Consider the following 20,489-nt stretch of genomic DNA (forward strand, 5'->3'; position numbering starts at 1 on the left):
AGTTTTAAAGGGCTTTTTTACAGTGCCAAAGAGGAGGCAAATCATCAGTGGTCTTTGAAGGGCTTGATGTATCAGACCTCCAAAGTTGGGGCTCCCTGGGGGGCTCTGTACAATCTCCTTTCAGTCTCTGCTCAGAAAGAACACATGCAATGTCAGTTGCGGGGCAGGTTTTGTGTGGTTTGGGGGAAACTGCCAAACACCAGGTGAGCCAAGTTTACCCCTTCCAAACCAGAGGTTTCCCTGCCTCTTCCAATGTTTGTGCGTTAATTAAAATATTTGGGGCTTTTTAGTTTAGAGAAAAGGCACGTAAGAGAAGGCATGTTAGAGGTGTATAATATTATGTGTGGTGTAGAGAAAGTGGTTAGAGAAAAGTTTTTCTCCCTCTCTCACAACACTAGAACTTTTGGAAACGCCCAACGAAGCAGAGTTATGGAAGACCCGGGACACATAAAATGAAACATTGCCTCCCATAATACATAGTTAAATTATGAAATTCCACCCCTATTCCCTCAAGATGCAGTGATGGCCATCAACTTGAATAGCTTTTAAAAGAGGACTGGCCAATTAATGGAGGTTAAGGCTACTGGTGGCTGGGTCCTGGTTGACCACTCCAAAAACAGCCAGATCCAGCAGTCTGTTACGTTCCTAGCCAGCCTACTCTAAGTTGGGGTCCTCCAGATGTTTTAGAGTGTAACTCTCATCAGCCCCAGCTAGTATGGCCATACAGTACTGGGGCTGATGGGTGTTGTAGCCAAAAGAATCTTGGTTGGGGGAGGCCAGTTTAAACTATTGAACCCAGTGCCTCATAAAAGTTTAGAATGCCAGCCCCTGAAACAGGTGTGGGGAACCTCTGACCCTCCAGGTATTACTGAACTACAACCTCCATCTTCCTTGCCCATTGGCCATGCTTGCAGGGGCTGATGGGAGTTGTACTTCAACAACATCTGGCGGGCTCAACACCTGCTTACAGGCTGAGAAATTCTGCTTGCTCTTAGTGATGATACGTTGTGAATTTACTAATAAGGTAAAGGGTGCCTCCTCAACCGGGTATTTGGGACTTGAGCCAAAAGAGAAGACTGCTTGAGCAAGACTTCTGCCAAAGGGACCCCAAACTTTAGCTGTAGTTAAAATGCTGTCATATTCTCCCACCCTTCTCTTATATTTATTTTGCTTTCTTTATTAAACAAGAGTGTGACATACTTTCTCTTTTCATGCTAGGGTTTTTGCACCAAAATGTGCTTCCTGTAACCAGCCGATTTTACCAGCACAGGTATGGTATTCCATTTGCTTATACTTTGTAGCCTTCCCAATGCCTCCTTAAATTTACCAAGAAGGCGACACTTTAAAAGTGTTGTTTGAACTTTGCTGACATAGAATTAAGATGCTCGCACACATACAATGAAGATGATGAGATCATTCTAGGGCTACTTTGAAGCAAGCGACATGTGGTTGTCTCAAATGCAGGTTCTTCCATATCCCCTTCTCTGACTCACTCAAAGGTAGGTTAGCAAGGTTTCTAGTAAGATCCACCTGCCTGTTCACGGCAGAGATTATACAGCCTTTTAAGGTGGATCTGCTCCCTTCTGGACTGCAAAGAAAATACGTTGTCTACAGACCTGATGTTCTAACCGCATCTCAACTCAGGATGACTTTGGAACTGTTTGGTAGGGGTCTGTTCTTTAAACAAAAAATGTGCCCTCTTCCTCCATGAGATTTAGCTACTCACCTCCATAAGCATATCAAATTGTCTGAAGCAAAAAGCCCCCAGCTACAACTGACAGCTAGAGAGTATTCATTGAGTTTCTTTTTGTTTATTACATGGTTGTGCAAACGAATACAATGTGCTGAACAGAATTGCTTATTGCTGGTGATGTCGAATGTGTTGACTACAAGGTCCTGACATGCTTTCCTGGCTACCAGTAAATGTGTGCAGCCTAAATAAGTGCACCTGGCTAGCAGTCAACCACATCAACATCCGTTCCATTTTTCTGTAAAAGCCACTCCTGGGTCATTGGCGAAGAGTCAGCAACGTACTGGACACAAACTGTTAGGTGGTTCTCTTAGGTGAGACATGTGAAACAGTATGATAACCTTTCCCTAGACCAGCAGATAAAATATCTGCATGGCACAGAGCTCCTCTCCCCACTCACCCTGAGACTCTGTCCAGATGTGTGTAGCTGTAGGTCCCATTTTCTTTACAACCTGCAGGTGCATGGGCCCCTCCCTTCTTCCCTCTTCAGTGCCCCAACAAAGCTCTAATTCTGCAGGGAGGGGGAATCTGCACCTCAGCCTTAAGTTGTACACTGTATTTTGCAAGGAATTATCCTTGCCTGACAGAAGAATGGAATAAAATGGAACAATTCTGCTTCCACTAGAGCCAACCTCCAGAAACCCCCTCCCCAAATGAAGCAAAGAGTGGGTGAAGTAGAGAGACGTTTTCTTGTTAAGTTGCAAAAATAAAAAATAAAAATGGGGAGGGGATTCCCTGAGGGCCTATTTCCATTGAGGGGGAAATTATAGAATGCTGCCATACCTTACTTGTTACCTTCCTCAAATCAGGGTTCCGAGGAGACCATCCGGGTGGTGTCGATGGACAGGGATTACCACGTGGAGTGTTACCATTGTGAGGTAAACCTTGGAGCTTTTCCGGTGCTGAATAAGGCAGGCTCTTTGGCCTTGGTCTAAGCCAGCCTTCTCCAACTTGGCGCTTGTGCCTTACCCACCCGCCATTTTTATTTTTACAGTATTTCGATTAGAAAACATGTCAGGGTGCTTTACAATAGCTCCCAAAACACAATTAAACAGCAATCTTTATCAGGAAAATACTTTACAGCAGTAAAATGCAGCACTGGAAGCAGCAGCAAAAATTCATCAAAGGATAAAAGGCTGAGGAAACAAAATGGGCAGCTTTGCCAGTCACTTAAACATTAAGATAGGGCCAGGTGAGGTTCCCTGGAGAGAGTTCCAGAAGCTGGAAGCCACCACTGAAAAGGCTCTGTGCGCTGCTTTTACCCTTTAGGTGGCAGGAGAATCTGGAGAAGGGACTATGAGATAGAGTTTGGTGTATGGTTGAAGTGGGAGAAGACATCCTCTTAAGTATCCATGCCACAAGCCGGCAAGGGTTGTTGGGAGTTGTAGTCCAAAACACCTGGAGGGCCACCAGGTTGGCGAGGGCTACCTAAATGTGATTCTTTTCATTAGGAGTTTTCCCCAGCTGTCTAACATGTGCATACTCTTGTTCCTCTTAGGACTGTGGACTCCAGCTCAATGACGAAGAAGGCCGCCGTTGTTATCCTTTAGAGGGGCACTTGCTTTGCCATGGTTGTCACATCAGGCGCCTCAGTATGACAGTGCCACCCCACCCTCCCCCTGGATACCCAATGCACATTACTGAACTCTGAGGTGTTTTGCGCCCCATCAAATTGCAACCAGGAGGGAGGCCGTTGTTGGTGGGAGAAGATTTCCACAGATGACTTGTCAGTTCTTCTTTTAAGAGACAAAGCAGCCAAGTTTATTTATTGCTTCTGAGACTGAAAAGAGAGGTGCGCCTCTCAGAGTGTGTGCCTAAATAATTCCTCCCAAGACACTGGGTACTTGAAAAATGATGCACCACGTGGATGTAACTGTAAAAGTGCAGCGAGAAGTGTTGTTTTCTGTGCTATGCTAGGCAGGGCCATCTGTTCGTCATAGTTTTGTCCCATTGTAGTTTGGGTCCCTGCAAGAATCTTAACCGCTTGCAGCAGTGCTGCAGGAGAAAGCGGATAAATGCTACATTTTTATGCTGGGTCTCATAGCATCTTGGCTTGAGGCGTTTTGAGAAATGACCTCACATTATGAGGGTCTGGGTGGTTGTTGCAGGAGAGGATTGGGTTTTGTTTTGTTTTTTTAGTCATGGTCAGATTTAAACATGACTTAAGAGAAAGAAGTTTTTCTGTGGGGGAGAAATTCATTGTCTTACTTAGCCCTTGGTGCTTTCATACAGTGCTAACAAGAGAGATGTGGAAGAAGCTCTTTGTAGAATATTATATGAACTGAACCCACTGAGGAATCATCGATGCAACAAGCATTTTTGCAGGGGGTTTCTTAGATGTTTGGGATCTCTTGTGTGAGAGTTCTGGTGCCCATTATTTTACCAGTTTAGGGATGCAGGCCGGATCCAGTTACAACATAGTCCAAGATTGCAGGGCAGGTTGAGACCTCATAGCCTCCTTGAGCTGGCAGGCAACTATATAGTTATGGGCATAGTTGCTTATAATAGTACTATTGGTGTGCTGGCAGGGACTAATGGGAGTTGTAGTCTAAAACGTCTGGGAGGAAGGCTGGTGTGATGGGATGCAGAAACCTGAAAGGCTGTCTAAGAGCTGAGATGTTCCCGCCCTGCCTTGTGATTCTCCCTTGCTCATTCGAGCCTAATAAGAGGCAACCAAGGAATGAGAGTCTCCTGTTTTAACATGTCTTTCCTCACAGTGACTTGGCCCTGGCACTCTGGACATCACTGCCTGCTTACTAGTGGCAGATAAACAGCCACTAGGGGTGGCTTCCCAGGTCCTCAAATTCTGGTGTGTGTTTTTTGTTTTTGTTTTGGTCAGTCTCTTAGGCTTTTACACCAGTTTCAGCTAATAACTTCAGTCCTCCTGACTATGCAAAATTCTACTTGTTTTGCAATTGTACTAGATTATATGTTTCGTGTGTGTGTGTGTGTGTGTGTGTGTGTGTGTGTGTGTGTGTTTTTAAGGGCAGCAGATTTATGGTGTGGTTTCAGTTGCAGGTGGCAGACATGCTTTTTCCAGAGAGGTCCTTTTGAATTGGTTTGCTCCATGCTGGATTTTTACAGCTTGCCTCTTGATAAGCTCAACTCTGGAGGTCAAATTATTAATGATTGAATCCCCAGCATTTTCAAACTGATTTCAGATTATTAGGAAACAAGTGGCCCTTGACAAGCACATAGCAGTTTTCCAAGGAGGCCCTGAGGGGCATGTGCTGCATCTCTCCCCTCATCCCACCCGACTGTTTTTTCAGGCTCAAGTGGGGTCATGCCACATTTAATAAAGGCCATTTAAACATCATGTGATCGCCTAGAATGTCTGGCAAGAGTAGCTTGTTTGGATAGTTCAATAACAAGAACCAATCACCCTGGAAAACAGGGTGGCGGAAGATGGGAGTCACTGATAGATTTGCCAGTGGCATGCTGAAATTTTCATTTGCACCAAATCCACCTTGAAAGTCTTTACCCATCACCTCTCCAGAGACAATTTTATGATGTGCAGACCTACTTGGAGATGTCCTTGGAGGCCAAGCGGAAGTAAAAACGATACTTATAACAAACGCAAAGAGTTCCTTGAAATGTGCATATTTTCCTGTTTTGCCTGAGCTCCTACAAAACACCCAGAACTCTGTAGACTCATAAGACTTTATCGACCTTAAGCATGTTTTAACTGGTTTTAACTTTTACATGCGGGGGCCAGATTTCTGTCTGCTGTAAACAGTTGTATGCTCCAGTAATTTCAGCAAAACTAAGAATCTGATCCTTTCGTTTTCAAGCTGTCAGCCACAACAGCCAACAGAACATCAGTGTTATACTTTGAAAGCAAACCAAACCGAAACCCTCAAAGCAGGCTTCACACACCACGTCCGCTCTGGCTGGAGTTGATGGAAGTTCTGGTCCAACAAAACCTAAAAGGCATCAGTCAAGGAAGGTTGCCAAACTGTTTTGCTGGAATTATACAGGGAAAAAATAAATGGCAAAGGAACAGTTTTGAGATTTCCCCCCCCCCGCACTTTTTATATTATAAAGTATAATGGATTAAAAATATACCTGTTCTCTCTCCAGCAAGGAAGAAATGCTGCCTTTTTGAACTGATGCAGGATAATGCTTGGGCCCTCTTGGTGTTGGAAACAACAGTCTTGATCCAGTGGGACCCAGTGGGTTGTGGAGTCTAGTACATGCCACAACCCGGAGTGATGGATGCTCATCGTATTTGGATCCCTTGTACAGCATGCTTTGTTTCTCGGAGCATCAGAGGTAGCCATTGAAGTACCTTCAGATGCTGTTGGATTGCAACTCCCATCATTCCTGAACATTGGCCATACTAACCTGAGCTGGTGGGAATTGTAGTCCAACAGCATTTGTGTTGGTTATCCCTGCTGTGTACGCTCAACATTGTGCATGCTTTTCTCCTGTGATTCTCTGGATTGGGGCCAGTCCACCTAAAACCAACCTCCTTCCATCATTTACGTTGAACTCTCTTCCTCTCTTCCCACCCTATAACCACAATGGGAGTTGCAGTCCAGAACATTTGAAGGCCGCCAAGTCAGGGAAGTCTGTATTACCCAGTGCCTTGACCATATTAGTGGCAAACCTTTTAATTCATATTCCTGCCTTAATTTTCAGTGAATAGCACAACATCCACACTATGTACATACACTACTGTTTTTACTGTTCTAAACTGACATCCGTTGGAATGGAGTATTTAATTTCACTTGTTAAAAATGTTTCAGGTTTTTTTTTCTTTTCTTTTTTTTACGCAGTTCCGTATTGTTGTATAGATGCTGAACCTTTTTATTTCTAGCGAGACCAAGTTTGCCCTGTCCAGAATGCAGTCATTTTCCATAAACTGTTTTTCCACAGAAAACGGAATTTGATCACGGCTCAGTGGGCTGTGTCTTGCCAACTTTTTTCTTTCCGTTTTGAAAAACAGAGCTTGTTTAGATTTCCTTAATTATTTTTTGTTAAGAAGAAAGCATCCAGAAAGCTTCCCACAGCGACTCTGAAATGGTGTGCACTGAAATTAGAGTGAAACGTTTTACCTCTTTTCCTTGGAAAGTATAAAAAGAAACTCCCTTCAAGTTGTTGTTTTTTGGGGGGGTGCGGATAGCTCAGTGTGCAGGCAGTCCCAGACTTCTCCAGTTGAAAGGAACAGGTAGCAAGTGATACAGAAGGCCTGTGTCTCTGGAGAATTCCTGCCAGACACTGAACTAGAATAGCCTTTGCCAACCTGGTGCCCTTCAGATGGGAGTTAAGGTCCAATATCTGGAGGGCACCAGAAGGCTGGATTAGAGGGACAAAGAGTTTGAGGCAGCTTTTTATGTTTGCTTCGAGAGAATTCTTATGTAACAGGGATGGAACACTTCTTTCATTTGTGCCATAATATTTATTGGTGATTTTTCCTATTCTTTCTACTTTCAGTTTCATTGCTTAGTCTTTGCATTAATGAAAAAAGCAGGAATTTTGCCTTCCACATTTCTCTCTTGTTGGGAAATGCAAAAGAACAGACTACTTGGAAGTTCCACCATATCCCTTAAAATTATAAGGTTCCAAAGGAAAGACCAAAGTAGTTTTGAATTTGAATGAAAAGAGAATTGCTTAAAAATAGAGGGTGCACATTCTGAAATTCAGAATTTCATGAAGTCCAAGAATTTAAACCAAAGCTCGAAGAAGGCACACAAAAGCTGCTTTCTCATGCCCTGAGGAAAGTTTGTGATTCATCATGCAACTAATGCCATAACTAGAGTATATAATTTGACTTAAATTAAGTTTTTTTCTTGAGAATTATTTTCATTTTCTTTAAAAGAATATAGTTTTTTTTCCAAGAACTTGGACCAATGTTAATTTTTATTTTGTAGGAAATATATTAAATGCCCAATTTGTATATCGTGTCTAGTTTACATGCTGCAAATATGTTAGTTTAACCTTGTTTGTATATATCATTCTAAAACCTTCGGCCTTTTAGTTAGTACATAGATTGACTTGCCGGGTTTTTGTCTTGTCATTTGGTTTCCTTGATTGTTGAAGAATTAAAGTTGGGAAATGTAGATTTATTTATCTAAAGAAGCTGCTTGCTATCGTCCTAAGTTATTTTAATATTAAAAGTCAGAATTTCATTTAACCTTAGATGTTATAATCTGCTTTTTTTTTCCAATAAAGACATTTTGTAGTTACTTCTGATTTTATAGTGTGTTACCTAGAAGGAATTGATTGGTTATGGGAACAAACTGCGTGTTTCATGCTATGCTCTTCCACTTTTATTTTTTGAAAAACAAGTAAATGGCAAAGCTGCATCAGGAAGCAGGACGTTTAAAGTGGAAAAGATGGGGAAAAGATGGTACAAGCCTTTTCTCGCCCACAAATCAACACACACCCCTCCAACAGCTGCCCTTTGTACACTTTTAAATGTGCCAGTGGTTTGGTTTTTTTAAGGGTTACAGTGGCCACTTTCCAGTCCTCACGTATGTAAGCGGATCTTAGAGAGAAATTTTATATTTGTGTTAAAAGATCAGCATTTTCACATCTTGTGTTTTAAGAACTTTATGGTAGATGCCACCTGGACCTGGTGATTTGTTCATTTTTAAATTTGTCAAAAAGATCTGCAGCTTCATCTCTTGTTACCACTATTTATCTCAGTTCTCCAGCTCCCTTCCTTGGGATGATTGAATCAGCAATTTTACTGCTGGCAACTGCTTTTTGAAAGTTGGGAAGAAGAGAGGTTCACCCCACAGGAGACAAAATAGTAATGAGGCCCATTTTTAAGGTGTGGTGTTATGCACCTAAAGACATAAGTCTATCAAGTGTTCTTAAAAAATAAAATAAAAGTTAAATCCAGAATTCATTATCTGAACGGATTCAGAGCTTAAACTGCTAAGCTAGTTATACTGCTTTGACTTTCCTGCATACATCAAAGTCTTCTGTGGAAACCTGGGACTTTAAAAAAAATAAAATCTGGTAGTCATGGTTTAAAATCTACTAAAAGCAGCAGCAGCTTATCCCTAAATCCTCCCTTTTACCTTTATTATCAAAGTGATGCATCTCTCTGGGTGGTATTATTTTGACCCACCTCTGCAAATATCGGTGGGGGAGAGAGGAAATGAGATCATTGCCAGTCATGTAGAGGTGGTGAAGAAAGAGGATTTATTTTTCTGGCTTTAGAAAAGACGCCCTCATTTATAAGAGACTGGAATCCCTAGATCAGCAGGTGATCAGCTAGACTTTTCATCTTTTTTTCCTCCTAGCAATATTGGGTGTGCCCCTTCTGCAAAAGCTTTTCTGGCATTCAAGCCCCCTGATCAATATTTGCTCCAATGGCCTTTGCGGTGCATGAAGTGCTATTGTTCTTTGTGTTTGGAAATGCAGCAATTGCTCAGCTGCTTTTAAAAGTAGCCAGGGAGCAAAAGGAGGAATGTGAAGCAGGAAAAACAACTCCTAGAGATGCCTTAAACAAGCAAAGACTTCACACTAATTGGCCCAAAAGGTGCTTTTTTTCCCTTTTTCTTTTGGCAAAAACTCAGGAACAATGAAGTGTCTCCTAATCAAACAACATGATCCGTTAACAGCCCAGGGTTCACAAATAGATGCTCCAGATATTTTTGGACCGATAAAAAGGATGCAGGTAAGGTTAAAGATTACATTTAAATGCTGCTTACAATGGCGGCTGGGATATTCTGCAAGACTTAGGACAGAATCCAGTGAGAAGTCTTGAAATGCACAGCAGCTGTGGCAAACTGAGTGCTTCTGGCTCACTTCAGCGACACTTGTCTTTTTAGAATTTGAAGCAAAGTTTAGATCAGGTTCTTTTTGTTTGCACTTCAAAATAATATATCCTGATTTCATTTTCTTTCCTGCAGAATCCAGTGTCGCAGGCATCTTCTGTTACCTATGCCCAGCGTACAGGAGCACCCTAACAGGATTGTGAGAGACTTTCCCGCTGGAAAGGCAAGGTAAGAGCAGTAACAAGTGGTCTTGTTCGGTGACTTTTCAAATCCCTGTCCTCAAACACCTTCAGAATCTCCTCCACCAGGATCTCTTAGCAGAACCACCAGCCCTGCCTTTGCCAAGTGGATGGATGTTGCAGCCCAAATCACACCAAGGGCCTTAGATAGGGAAGGTGGTACAGTGGTACCTCGGGTTACATACACTTCAGGTTAGACTCTGCTAACCCAGAAATAGTACCTCGGGTTAAGAACTTTGCTTCAGGATGAGAACAGAAATTGTGCTCCAGCGGCACAGCAGCAGCAGGAGGCCCCATTAGCTAAAATGGTGCTTCAGGTTAAGAACAGATTCAGGTTAAGGACAGACCGCCGGAACGAATTAAGTACTTAACCCGAGGTACCACTGTATTAGAGTCATGAGGAACTGATACTATCTGCCCCACTGTGACAAATTTGTTTTTGCAAGGACAGGCCACCAGTTGTTTGATCGTAGCTGGCAGCATCTGGTGCCCAACCTTCTATGCCTCACATGCTGCCCAGCATTGAGAGCTGCTGCCTGGACTTGCCTGCTGAATGCGTGTCTCTCTTTCTTTCCAACATTGACAGACGGCATGATGAGTCGTCTGTGGTAACCCAACCCACCTTCTTCTTAAATGATGTTATTGTTCACAATTATCTTAATTATATGGTAGTTTACTCTAATAACCTTTTTGCTTTAAGCCCTGCCTTGGCGATCTGAGGTTTCTTGGCTGTAGGGAAAAAAATGTGGGTCCCTAAGGAAGCAGTAAAGCACATGGTTCTAGAAGCTTCTATTAAGAATAAGATGGCTGGATCTCTTATTTATTCTGTGGTGCATTCCATCAAACTCCTACTCTTGAGACCTGGGAGGTTTTGCCACCATCTTCTTTCTCACTATCCCTTTCACATTCTTTAGCTGCCTGTTTCTTCTGTTCTTCTCTTCTCTTACCTTTAAAGCCCTATACGGCCTAGGACCCTCATACCTACGGGACCGCCTCTCCTGGTATGTCCCACAGAGGAACTTACGGTCTTCAAACAAAAACATCCTGAAGGTCCCAGGCCACAGAGAGGGTAGGCTGGCCTCAACTAGAGCCAGGGCTTTTTCGGCTGTGGCTCCAATCTGGTGGAACGCTCTGTCACAAGAGACTAGGGCCCTGCAGAACTTGACATCTTTCCGCAGGGCCTGCAAGATGGAGCTGTTCTGCCAGGCCTTTGGTCGGGGTTCAGTCTGACTCCCTCTCCCCTCCCCCCGCCAGGCTTCGGAAGGCTCCTCCGAAGGCTGGTGGTGGGGCGGAGAGCCCTTCTCCCCGCGCCAGCCTTCGGATGGCTGTTCTGAAGGCTGGCGGTGGACCGCTAGCCTTCAGAACAGGTCCGGGGACAGAGGAGAAGCGCAACGCGCCTTCCCCTCTGTTCCCGGACCTGTCCTGAAGACTTGCGGTGGGAGGAGGGTTTTCCTTCCCACCCGCAACATTCAGAATGCTGTTCTGAATGTTGGTGGTGGGAAGGAAAGCCCTTCTCCTCACCGCAAGCCCCGCAAGCTCCGGGACCAGAGGAGAAGCACAGCGCGCCTTCCCCTCTGTTCCCGGACCTGTCCTGAAGGCTTGCGGTGGGGAGAAAAGCCCTTCTCTGCACCGCCAGCCCGGCAAGCGGTTTCCATAGGAACGCATTGATTGATTTTCAATGCATTCCTATGGGAAACCGTGCTTCGCAAGACAAAAAACTCGCAAGAAGAAAAAACTTACGGAATGAATTAATTTCGTCTTGCGAGGTACCACTGTAATGCTTCTGAATATCAGTTTCTAAAAATCACAGGAAGGACAAATGCTCCTTGCACTCATGTACTTGCAAGCTTCTTGTGGGCATCTGGTCAGCTGCTGTGAGAAGAGAATGCTGGCCTAGGTGGGCCACTGGTCTTATGTTCTCATGTTTCTTGATAGCTTGCTTTGCCCCAACGAAAGGCAGCCCAGCAGTTTGCCTTGCGGTCGCCTCTTCCTATGCTTGTGGCATCCATCAGTCTCCCAGTCCTTTTCCTCACTGTCTCTGGGTGACCCCTACTGGAATGATCAGTTAACTCCCATGCAGCAGATACATCCTGCAGCTCTATCTCCCTTCTGCGCTTAGCTCCTTTTCCCCTTGGAATGCTCCTCCTTGTGGCAGACGGTGGCCTTGTGTAGCTATAAAGCAAGTCTGTCCTGTAGGCTGTACTGTTCTTGGCCCACTGAGATGACTGCAGAACACTGGCCACATACAGTTGCTCAGGGCTGGCCCAAGACGTTTTGCCGCCTGAGGTGAACCACCCAGCCAGGGAACAATGGGAGAATAAGGATTTGCATCGGAGAGGTGGGGGAAGGAAATCAAAACAACTTTACCTGACGGTTGAAGTGGGACTCAGAAGGAAACAGGCCTGCTCTGAATCAAACCAGGTAGGTGCAGAACCCAGGGGACCCAAAGGAAAGCCCCCATTTCCTCCCTGGGGGTGGAAGACCAGCAGCACCTTCTATTCGTCAAGAGGCTTCTGTAGAGATGGCATGGGGGGGGGGAATAGCCGAGGAGGCAGCAAATCTGGCCTTCAAGGAGTGTGCAGCAGCCATTACACTCGCAGCAGCAGCAGCAGCAGCAGCAGCTATGCATTCCTTGGAGGCCAGATCTTCTGCTCCATGGATCTGCCACCTGAGGCAATCCTAACACCTAGCCTCATGGCCTGCAGTCACCCTGCAGTCACCTATGCCACCAAGGGCAGGCCACAATCGAGGACCTTCATGTGGCTTTTACCCAGTGTTTTGGGTTCTGTGGGACTATATTTTTCTTCTCAGCAGAAAGGGGGGGTGGCTGGCCAGCTAGGGATGTTAAAGAACCTTCTCTGTAATGGACCAAAAACTGTACAACTGTGTCCTATAGATGCATGCCCACTGTCGTCTTGTTTACTTGTTTATTGCCTTCCCTTCACCCTAAGGTCTCCGGTGGGGGGTTTACAGTATTAAAACACCATATTCAAAATGGTTTAAAACACCTTACAACCATAAAAATAAGATGGGTCCTAAAAACAAGTGTCAAAAGCCAGGGTAAAGAGGTTTGTACCAGAAGCTGTATAATGAAGGTGCTGGGTGCACCTCTGTGGGAAGGGGGCGCCACAGATTAGGGGCCGCCACAGAGAAAGTAGCCAGTTACCCAAATTCTAAGCCCCAGAATTGCTTGCAAAGTCCCAGAGCATGCCTGTGTGCTAGCCGAGTAGTTTTTGTTTAATAATTAAAAATAATGACAATTCAGTTTATTTGTAGTACAAAATATTTGTACAGTAGTACCTCTGGTTAAGAACTTAATTCGTTCTGGAGGTCTGTTCTTAACCTGAAGCACCACTTTAGCTAATGGAGCCTCCTGCTGCCGCTGCGGTGCTACTGCACGATTTCTGTTCTCATCCTGAAGCAAAGTTTTTAACCCGAGGTAATATTTCTGGGTTAACGGAGTCTGTAACCTGAAGCGTATGTAACCCGAGGTACCACTGTAGTTCACATTCTTCAGGGAAATTTCAACAATCCTACGATGCTCCAATTTGATATACAGGTAAGGGAAGACTAATAACTAAAGACTATCGCAGCCCAGCCCTCCAGATGTTTTAAAATACAACTCCCATCAGCCCAAGCAAGCATGGCCACGTTGGCTGAAGCTGATGGAAGTTGTAGTCCAAAACGGCTACCGGATGCTAAGTTGGGAAAGGTGGCCTTTGTTCTAGGGTATTGCTACTTTACATATAAGCCAATTCAGTGGAAATGTCTAAATTTGAGAGCAGGGCAGAGCATAATGTATAGGAACGAAGTGAAATGTGATTGCCTGATTATGCCTTTTCCATATATATACCAGAACTGACATTAATTTGAGACTAAAAACTCCTACTTCCCCGTTGCCCTCTGTATTCAGTGATGGCCACTTTTAAATGGCTTTAAAAGGGGACTGGATAAATTCACTGACAAATGGCTTTCCATGGCTACTAGCAAAGATGGCTATATTTTGCCTCCATGGTCAAATGCAGTAATGCTTATACCAGTTGCTGGAAACCATGGGAAGGGGAGGGCACTTGTACCTGAATCCTGCTTGCTAGTTTCCCACAGCCACCTCTTGGCCAGTGTGAGGCCAGGATGCTAGACCAGATAGGCCAGGGGTGGCCAACTCTCAAGTGTCTGCGATCTACTCACAGAATTAAAAACTGGCAGTGATCTACCCTCTTTTTTGGGGTTCAGGTCAAAGTTGCTGAACTTTTTTTAAAAACAAGGAAGGCCATTGGTCTGATCCAGCAAAGCATTTCTTATGTTCTTATCTGTAACTCAGAATTAGCTTTGCCTCCATAATATCCATCGTTGTTTCACTGATAGCGAATAAACGATGCTGTTTTAGGACTATCAGGAATATATAAGTCAGGAGGTACAAAACAAGCCGCTGAATCAGGCTCAGTCATGGCAAGCCAACAACTGTCAGCTGCTCCCTTTGATCTGGTCCGATCTTTCTTCAGTTCGCTGAAATCTTTCTAAACATTTGCCTTTGATCCCTTTGTAGAATTCTTCAAAGGGCTTCCAAATTAACTAACACATAAGCAACCCTTACACACACAGAAATTGCATCTAGCCTTCGCACATACTTTATTTTCACAGTGCCAGTGGGCAGCTATAATGCTTATCTTAGATGAAAATTTGGGGCAGGGAGACTTTAATGGTGCAGATGCAGCACAGCTGGGATAGCGAGAAAGATTTTTCTGACCTTTTATTGTGCACACGTTATGTGACTGAAAGGTGCCAAAGAGGAATGTTTTAATTTCATTTGGTGAGGGCATTGAGGACCACCAAGGCTGTTAAACTTAAACTGACCACTTTAAAGTCCTGTTAAGATACTAGGTCCATGGGCATAAATCATCCTTCATAGAAAGGGAGCATCAATATTGCTTAGGAAGGAGAAAATGTGATTTTGAGTGGAAGGGCTGGTTCAATTTTGCCCTTTGTTCCTTAGCAGTCACTTCAAGCAATATCCTTTTATTTGCTTACCATTCTAGTCCTGATTTAGGGTACAACCCTATACACCCTTACCTGGGAGTAAGTTGCACTGAACACAATAGACCTTACTTCTGAACAGCACTACAGCTCCAGCAAGCATGAGTGGTCAGATATTGGGAGGTTTAGTTCAGCAACATATGGAGGGCTAGGTGCTCCTTTCCCTACAAAGTTGATGTCACCAATCAATCTTTGTCGATAATTTTAATTGCTATTTTAAATGGTCCTGCATTGAGATTTTGGTTTTAATGTTTTGTGCTGGCTCCTTGGGCTTTGAACCAAAAACCTCTATGTTTTTCTTTCATGCATCTGAAGTGGGCTCTAGTCCCCAAAAGCATATGCCATAAAGAGTATTTGAAATTTTAAACCTATTGTTGTATAGGTTGGAAGGACTCTCAATTTAACAGCCTCCAGGTGGATCTTTGTTCAAGCTTCGCCACACTGAATGCCTGCAAAACCACTTGTCTGACTGAACCAAGTGTTTAAATGAGCTTTGTACATCTGTTTGTATTGAGCAGTAAAACTGCCTCACCATCCTTGAGCTGCGGTGTTTGTATAACGCACCCCTTAATCTCCAGCTCTCTTCTCTGCAATTAATTCATGATAGGGGAATGGAGCGTGTCAAACGGAGAAAGACCTTTTTGAGCAGCTATTCTGGAAGAAAAGCAACTTAGATGTGGCTCAAGTCATTTTGAGAGGCTACAAAAAGGAAGTAGGGGCCCAGAAGCCAGCTTTCTCTAATCTGGTACCCTTGAGATGATTTGAACTACAGCTCCCATCGTTCATAGCTGTTAGTCATGCTACCTGGGGCTGATGGGAGATTTAGTCCAACACATCTGGAGGCCACCAGGTTGCAGAGAAGACTCTCTTACCTGCTTTTGCCTCCTCAGCACCTCTGTTGCCTTCAGAAAGGAATTACAAGACCATGTGAGCCAATACACACAAAAATAGGCAGATGTAAATGGCTGGCTCCCCATGAGGTGAGAACAGGACGCTGGACAAGATGGGCCTCCTTTGGCCTGATCCAGCTGCTGCAGGGCTCTTCCCATGTTCTTAATGGCACCACTTTGATAAAATGCCAGAATGGGTCTGAGGGATTCTACCCCACGCCCCACTGCAGAATGAGGGCCCATCAAGCAAGACCATGCAACTTTAAACAGTTGTAGTTTGTTAAGGGTGCTGAGAATTGTTAGGAGACCCCTCTTGAGTTACAATTAGCAGAGGGTAGTGTGGAGCTGGAAGAGCTTCAGAAAATGGGAACCCAAACAACCAGGGGACTGGAGCAACTGCCCAGTGGAGAACAATCATGACACGCGGGGTTTAATTAAGAGAAAAGAGTCATGGGAGGTATGCAAGGCAAGGAAAAGTGGATAGGTAAGTTTTCTCCCCCTCTCATGACAGGAGAACTCATAGGCCTCCAAGGAAGCCTGGAAGATTCGGAACAGCACATAGTGTGCTCCCACAAATCTGCTTGGCTTTAAAAAGAGGATTAGACAATTTCACGAAGGTTAAAGACTCCTGATGGCTGTGTGTATAAGAACCTTCATATATGTATCATGTATATATTCAGCTCAGGATGAAACCAAAAGGTTAACTAGATCATGGGAAAGAGCCAACAAAACCATTAAGTGCTTAGACACCACATTCACACCTCAAAATAAAAGGAGAAAAACACAAAGCAGCCATGTTTGGTTAACTGTGGTATAATCTTGTACAAGTTGGGGTAGGGTGTCTCACAATGGCACCAGCTTCACAAGATACAGTGCAGGCAAAGGTTTTTTTTGCTGCTGCCTGTTGTGCAGCTTCCATCTAGGCAATACAGAGTGGAGCTGGAGCGGGAAGTGAGTGGGTGGGAGAACAGTGCCCAACAGTTACAATTCAGCTGCCACAAACAGCAACTAAACAGCATTTTCCAGGTGTCACAAGATTAAAAAAGGTTTTGTTTGCAACAACGCTCAAAAAAGCAACAAGGCTAACCGTTAACAGCTAACAAGTGAAGAGAGGCCAGAACTGGTGAAAAAAGTGCTATTCCGGTAAAGAGTGGTTAATGAAGCACAGACTACAACATCGATCTGGGTGTTTGGCGGTTGGATTGTCGTCGGCACACAGCCCTCCTGCCCTCGGATCAGGCCCGGTGTTTCTTGATGAAGTCGATCAGCCCGTTGGTGGAGGAATCATGAGATGTCACCGGTGCATCAGATTCCAGTTCTGGCTCAATTTTCTTGGCCAGCTGCTTTCCAAGCTCAACGCTGGTTTTACATACAAAGGGAAGGAAAAGGATGGATTTAGGCTAGAGGCCAAAGGCCTGGCTTAGACACTGGTTATAACCTGGTTTTCCAAGAAGCTTAAGGCAGCATGGGTGCAAATCAGCAAGGCCTGCAACCACACAATCGGTGGTAGGCAGTGCAACCTGAGGTGCACAGGGCAGGCTTTGTGGCTGAGCACAGGATTGATCCGAGGTCTTCCCAGTCCAAATACATGCTAGCTAGCTGTTGAGCCACACTGATGGGAACAGTTTTACTGGCTGAGAAGAAGCAATCCAGAATGTGTATTTTCATGGTTACTAATCTTGATGGATATTGCTCTGCCTTCAGTTTGGAGGCAGTAATGTTCCTGAATACCAGTTGCTGGAAACCACAGGAGGGGAAGAGGGTTTCTTGAGCTCAAATTCTGTTTGCACATTTCCCACAGGTGCCTGGGTGGCCACTGTGAGAACAGGATGTTAGACTGGATGAACCCCCTTTGGCCTGATCCAGCAAGGCTCTTCTTAATAAAGGTGGGATTATTCCCCTTAATAAAGGGGAATAATACATTCCCTTCAGTATATGTTTCCAACTATGTATGTTTAATGGGACGCGGGTGGCGCAGTGGGTTAAACCACAGAGCCTAGGACTTGCTGATCAGAAGGTCGGCGGTTCGAATCCCCGCAATGGGGTGAGCTCCCGTTGCTCGGTCCCTGCTCCTGCCAACCTAGCAGTTCGAAAGCACCTCAAAGTGCAAGTAGATAAATAGGTACCGCTCCGGCAGGAAGGTAAACGGCGTTTCCGTGCGCTGCTCTGGTTCGCCAGAAGGGGCTTAGTCATGCTGGCCACATGTCCCGGAAGCTGTACGCCAGCTCCCTCGGCCAATAAAGCGAGTTGAGCGCCGCAACCCCAGAGTCGGCCACGACTGGACCTAATGGTCAGGGGTCCCTTTACCTTTACCTATGTATGTTTAACTTTTGCTTTTTTGGGTGTTTTTATTTATAAAAGCATAACCAAAAAAAGCAGGAGGCTTTTCAGTAAGTGCAGCTTGGTTGTCTGAAGGGGAAAGTTCTCACACAATTGATGGCAGTGAAGATCAGTCCAACCTGTCAAGAACATACCTGCTGATCCTTTAGTAAAGTTGCTACAGCAATAGGCCAAGGTGCAAATAGCTTATTCTTCCACTATGAAACAAGTTTGGCCTAGACTGATCTTGGCTCCTTTCAAGTTAAGTGGGAGTCCAACCCCTAGGAAAGCAGAGACTCATTTTGCAAGGAAAGTCCTTCCCCCCATATACATGAAAGTGACTTACCCCCACTGGTCATAGCTGTTGATATCCCATACAACTCCTTGAACAAAGATCTTATGTTCATACATCGCTGTAACAGATTAAAGAAGACAGGCAGGATGAATAGTGAATCTTATAGAAGACAAAGCAACCTATGAATACAAATACTCAAGAGTAAGACGTTTACCAATTAAGGCTCCAAGGATGAATGGGTTAAGCTTAGTAAACACAATGGAATTGGTTGGGCGGTTTCCTTCAAAGACCTATAAAGGAAACACAAGAGATAAGCATTTATTATTACACTCTACTCTTCAGACACCTGTCAATAATGCATCTTATTGTTTCACAGCCAAATCATCAGTGAAAAACCGTAAGAGCTACAGGGTGTGCCACTTCTTCAAATCTCCCCTTGAACAAGCTTGTGTCTGAATATTTGGGTCCTTCCGGCTCATAAAAGCAAAAGCTCAAGCACCCATACTCATCCCTTGTTTGGTGCCTGGCTGTCACCAACAGGCTTAGATTTGTAGTGTCCTTGGAGCAGGGACCTGCCTTCCCTGTAAGACTCTAAAGACAATAAATATTTTGATACCACTTCAAAACAGATGACTGTTCAGGCCATAGTGTCAAACTAGTCTTTGCCTGTAGGTGGCTCAGTATCATAAGAACACTAGAACAGCCAGCAGGATCAGACCAATGGCCCACTTAGTCCAGCATCCTATTCTCAGAGTGGCCAACCAGATGCCTGTCGAAAACCAGCAAGCAAGAAGAGTGTTCTCCCCTGCTATGGTTTCCAGCAACTGGTATTCAGAAACATTACTGCCCCTGACAGCTAATAGCCACTGACTGCCTTTTCTATTAATTTGTTCAATACTGTTTTTTAAAGCCATCTAAAGCTGCTGGCCACCACTGCCTTCTGTGGGAGCAAGTTCCACAATTTAACTCTGAGCTGTGTGAAGAAGTCCTTTCTTTAGGGAAGTTTTTAATCTTTGATGTTTTATCGTGTTTTTAATATTCTGTTGGGAGCTGCCCAGAGTGGTTGGGGAAACCCAGCCAGATGGGCGGAGTATAAATAAATTATTATTATTTCTTTACTGTCCTGAATCTTCCAACATTCTGCTTCATTGGATGGTCGTGAGTTCTGGTGTTATTGAAGGACAGGACTTTTCTCTACCCACTTTCTCCACGGTAGCCATAATTTCATCAACTTCTATCATGTCACCTCTTGCTCACCTTTCCTCTAAGAAGCCCCTAACACAGCAACCTTTCCTCACAGGGGAGTCACCCTGGTTAGCCTTCAGTTTATCCATCCAGTTGCAAAACCATGGTGCAATGCCTGTGACCCACCCAGGTGCTTGAAACGGTGCTGCAACTGAGGTACCTTGTGTGGAAGAATCTTCTCCAGGGCATCCCCGCTCAGCCCAGAAGCCTGCAGCTCTTTACGAGCTTCGTCTGTGGTCTTCCCTTTCATTAAGGCCTCAGTCTGGGCAAGGAAATTGGCCAGAAGGATCTAGCAGGAAAGGGGAGAGAGGTCAGTGTCATTTTCTGTGGTGACCAGGATTAGGACAGAGAGGTTTGCCCTTTCGTATTTTAGATACCCTGCTGCTGATTTTCTCCATCCTTTAAAAAAAAAAGTTAAAAAAACACATAATAAAATAGATTTGCATATCCCAACTGTTCATATTAATATTTTTATTTCTATTGCCAAGGACTGGAATACCACGTGGACAAAATTTCCCTACAAAGCAATTCCAGCTTCATTTAAGGAAATTGCACTGAAAGCATTCCAGAAATGGCATGCTTGCCGAATATCAATCCAATTCATACCCCATGGTGTTGGAGGGCTGCAAAATTAAGGGGCACTTCTCGCACATGTGGTAGGAATGCAATGAAGTTGCCACATTTTGGGATTCCAGCTTTACAGAGATCCACAAAATTATTGGCCAACACCTAAAACAAGGAACTATTAATTGGATATTTACTGGTAGTGCCCATGTTGGCAATTGCCAGATTTTGGAAGGTGCCAATTTCAGTTACTATTAAAATATAAATGGTTAGGGCAGGATTGCAAATACTATGATTGAAGGAAGTGAAATCCAAAAAGGAACAAATGAGGATAATTGCCTTTTTAACCGTGATTATTCACCCAACTCCACCCCAACCCCCACTTCCCCAAAACCAATAATTGATAGCACATCCTGGAAC

General features: G+C 44.4%; 3 protein-coding genes across 7 annotated transcripts in view; 1 reads left to right on the forward strand and 2 right to left on the reverse strand.

The window, feature by feature from the left end:
- The window catches only part of WTIP (WT1 interacting protein), a 55,962-nt gene extending 51,278 nt beyond the window's left edge, over positions 1 to 4,684 (forward strand). For 3 of the 5 annotated variants that reach the window (XM_053399315.1, XM_053399314.1, XM_053399316.1), the window contains 3 exons: positions 1,219 to 1,270; positions 2,560 to 2,628; positions 3,249 to 4,684. In XM_053399315.1, coding sequence (XP_053255290.1) covers positions 1,219 to 1,270; positions 2,560 to 2,628; positions 3,249 to 3,401 — 274 coding nt within the window. In that variant the 3' untranslated portion in view covers positions 3,402 to 4,684. Of the gene's footprint in view, positions 1 to 1,218; positions 1,271 to 2,559; positions 2,629 to 3,248 lie in introns of those variants that run through there. The other 2 variants (XR_008331801.1, XR_008331802.1) reach the window with 2 other exon arrangements.
- The window catches only part of SS18L2 (SS18 like 2), a 283,426-nt gene that overhangs the window by 153,650 nt on the left and 109,287 nt on the right, over positions 1 to 20,489 (reverse strand). The window lies entirely within an intron of this gene.
- GPI (glucose-6-phosphate isomerase) overlaps positions 16,444 to 20,489 on the reverse strand; it is a 31,659-nt gene continuing 27,613 nt past the window's right edge. The window contains exons 15-18 of the mRNA XM_053399317.1: positions 19,666 to 19,794; positions 18,475 to 18,550; positions 18,312 to 18,378; positions 16,444 to 17,005 (exon numbers count right to left, since the gene is read on the reverse strand). Coding sequence (XP_053255292.1) covers positions 16,882 to 17,005; positions 18,312 to 18,378; positions 18,475 to 18,550; positions 19,666 to 19,794 — 396 coding nt within the window. The 3' untranslated portion in view covers positions 16,444 to 16,881. The remainder of the gene's footprint in view (positions 17,006 to 18,311; positions 18,379 to 18,474; positions 18,551 to 19,665; positions 19,795 to 20,489) is intronic.

This window comes from Podarcis raffonei, chromosome 8, assembly GCF_027172205.1.
Source record: "Podarcis raffonei isolate rPodRaf1 chromosome 8, rPodRaf1.pri, whole genome shotgun sequence".
NCBI lineage: Eukaryota > Metazoa > Chordata > Lepidosauria > Squamata > Lacertidae > Podarcis > Podarcis raffonei.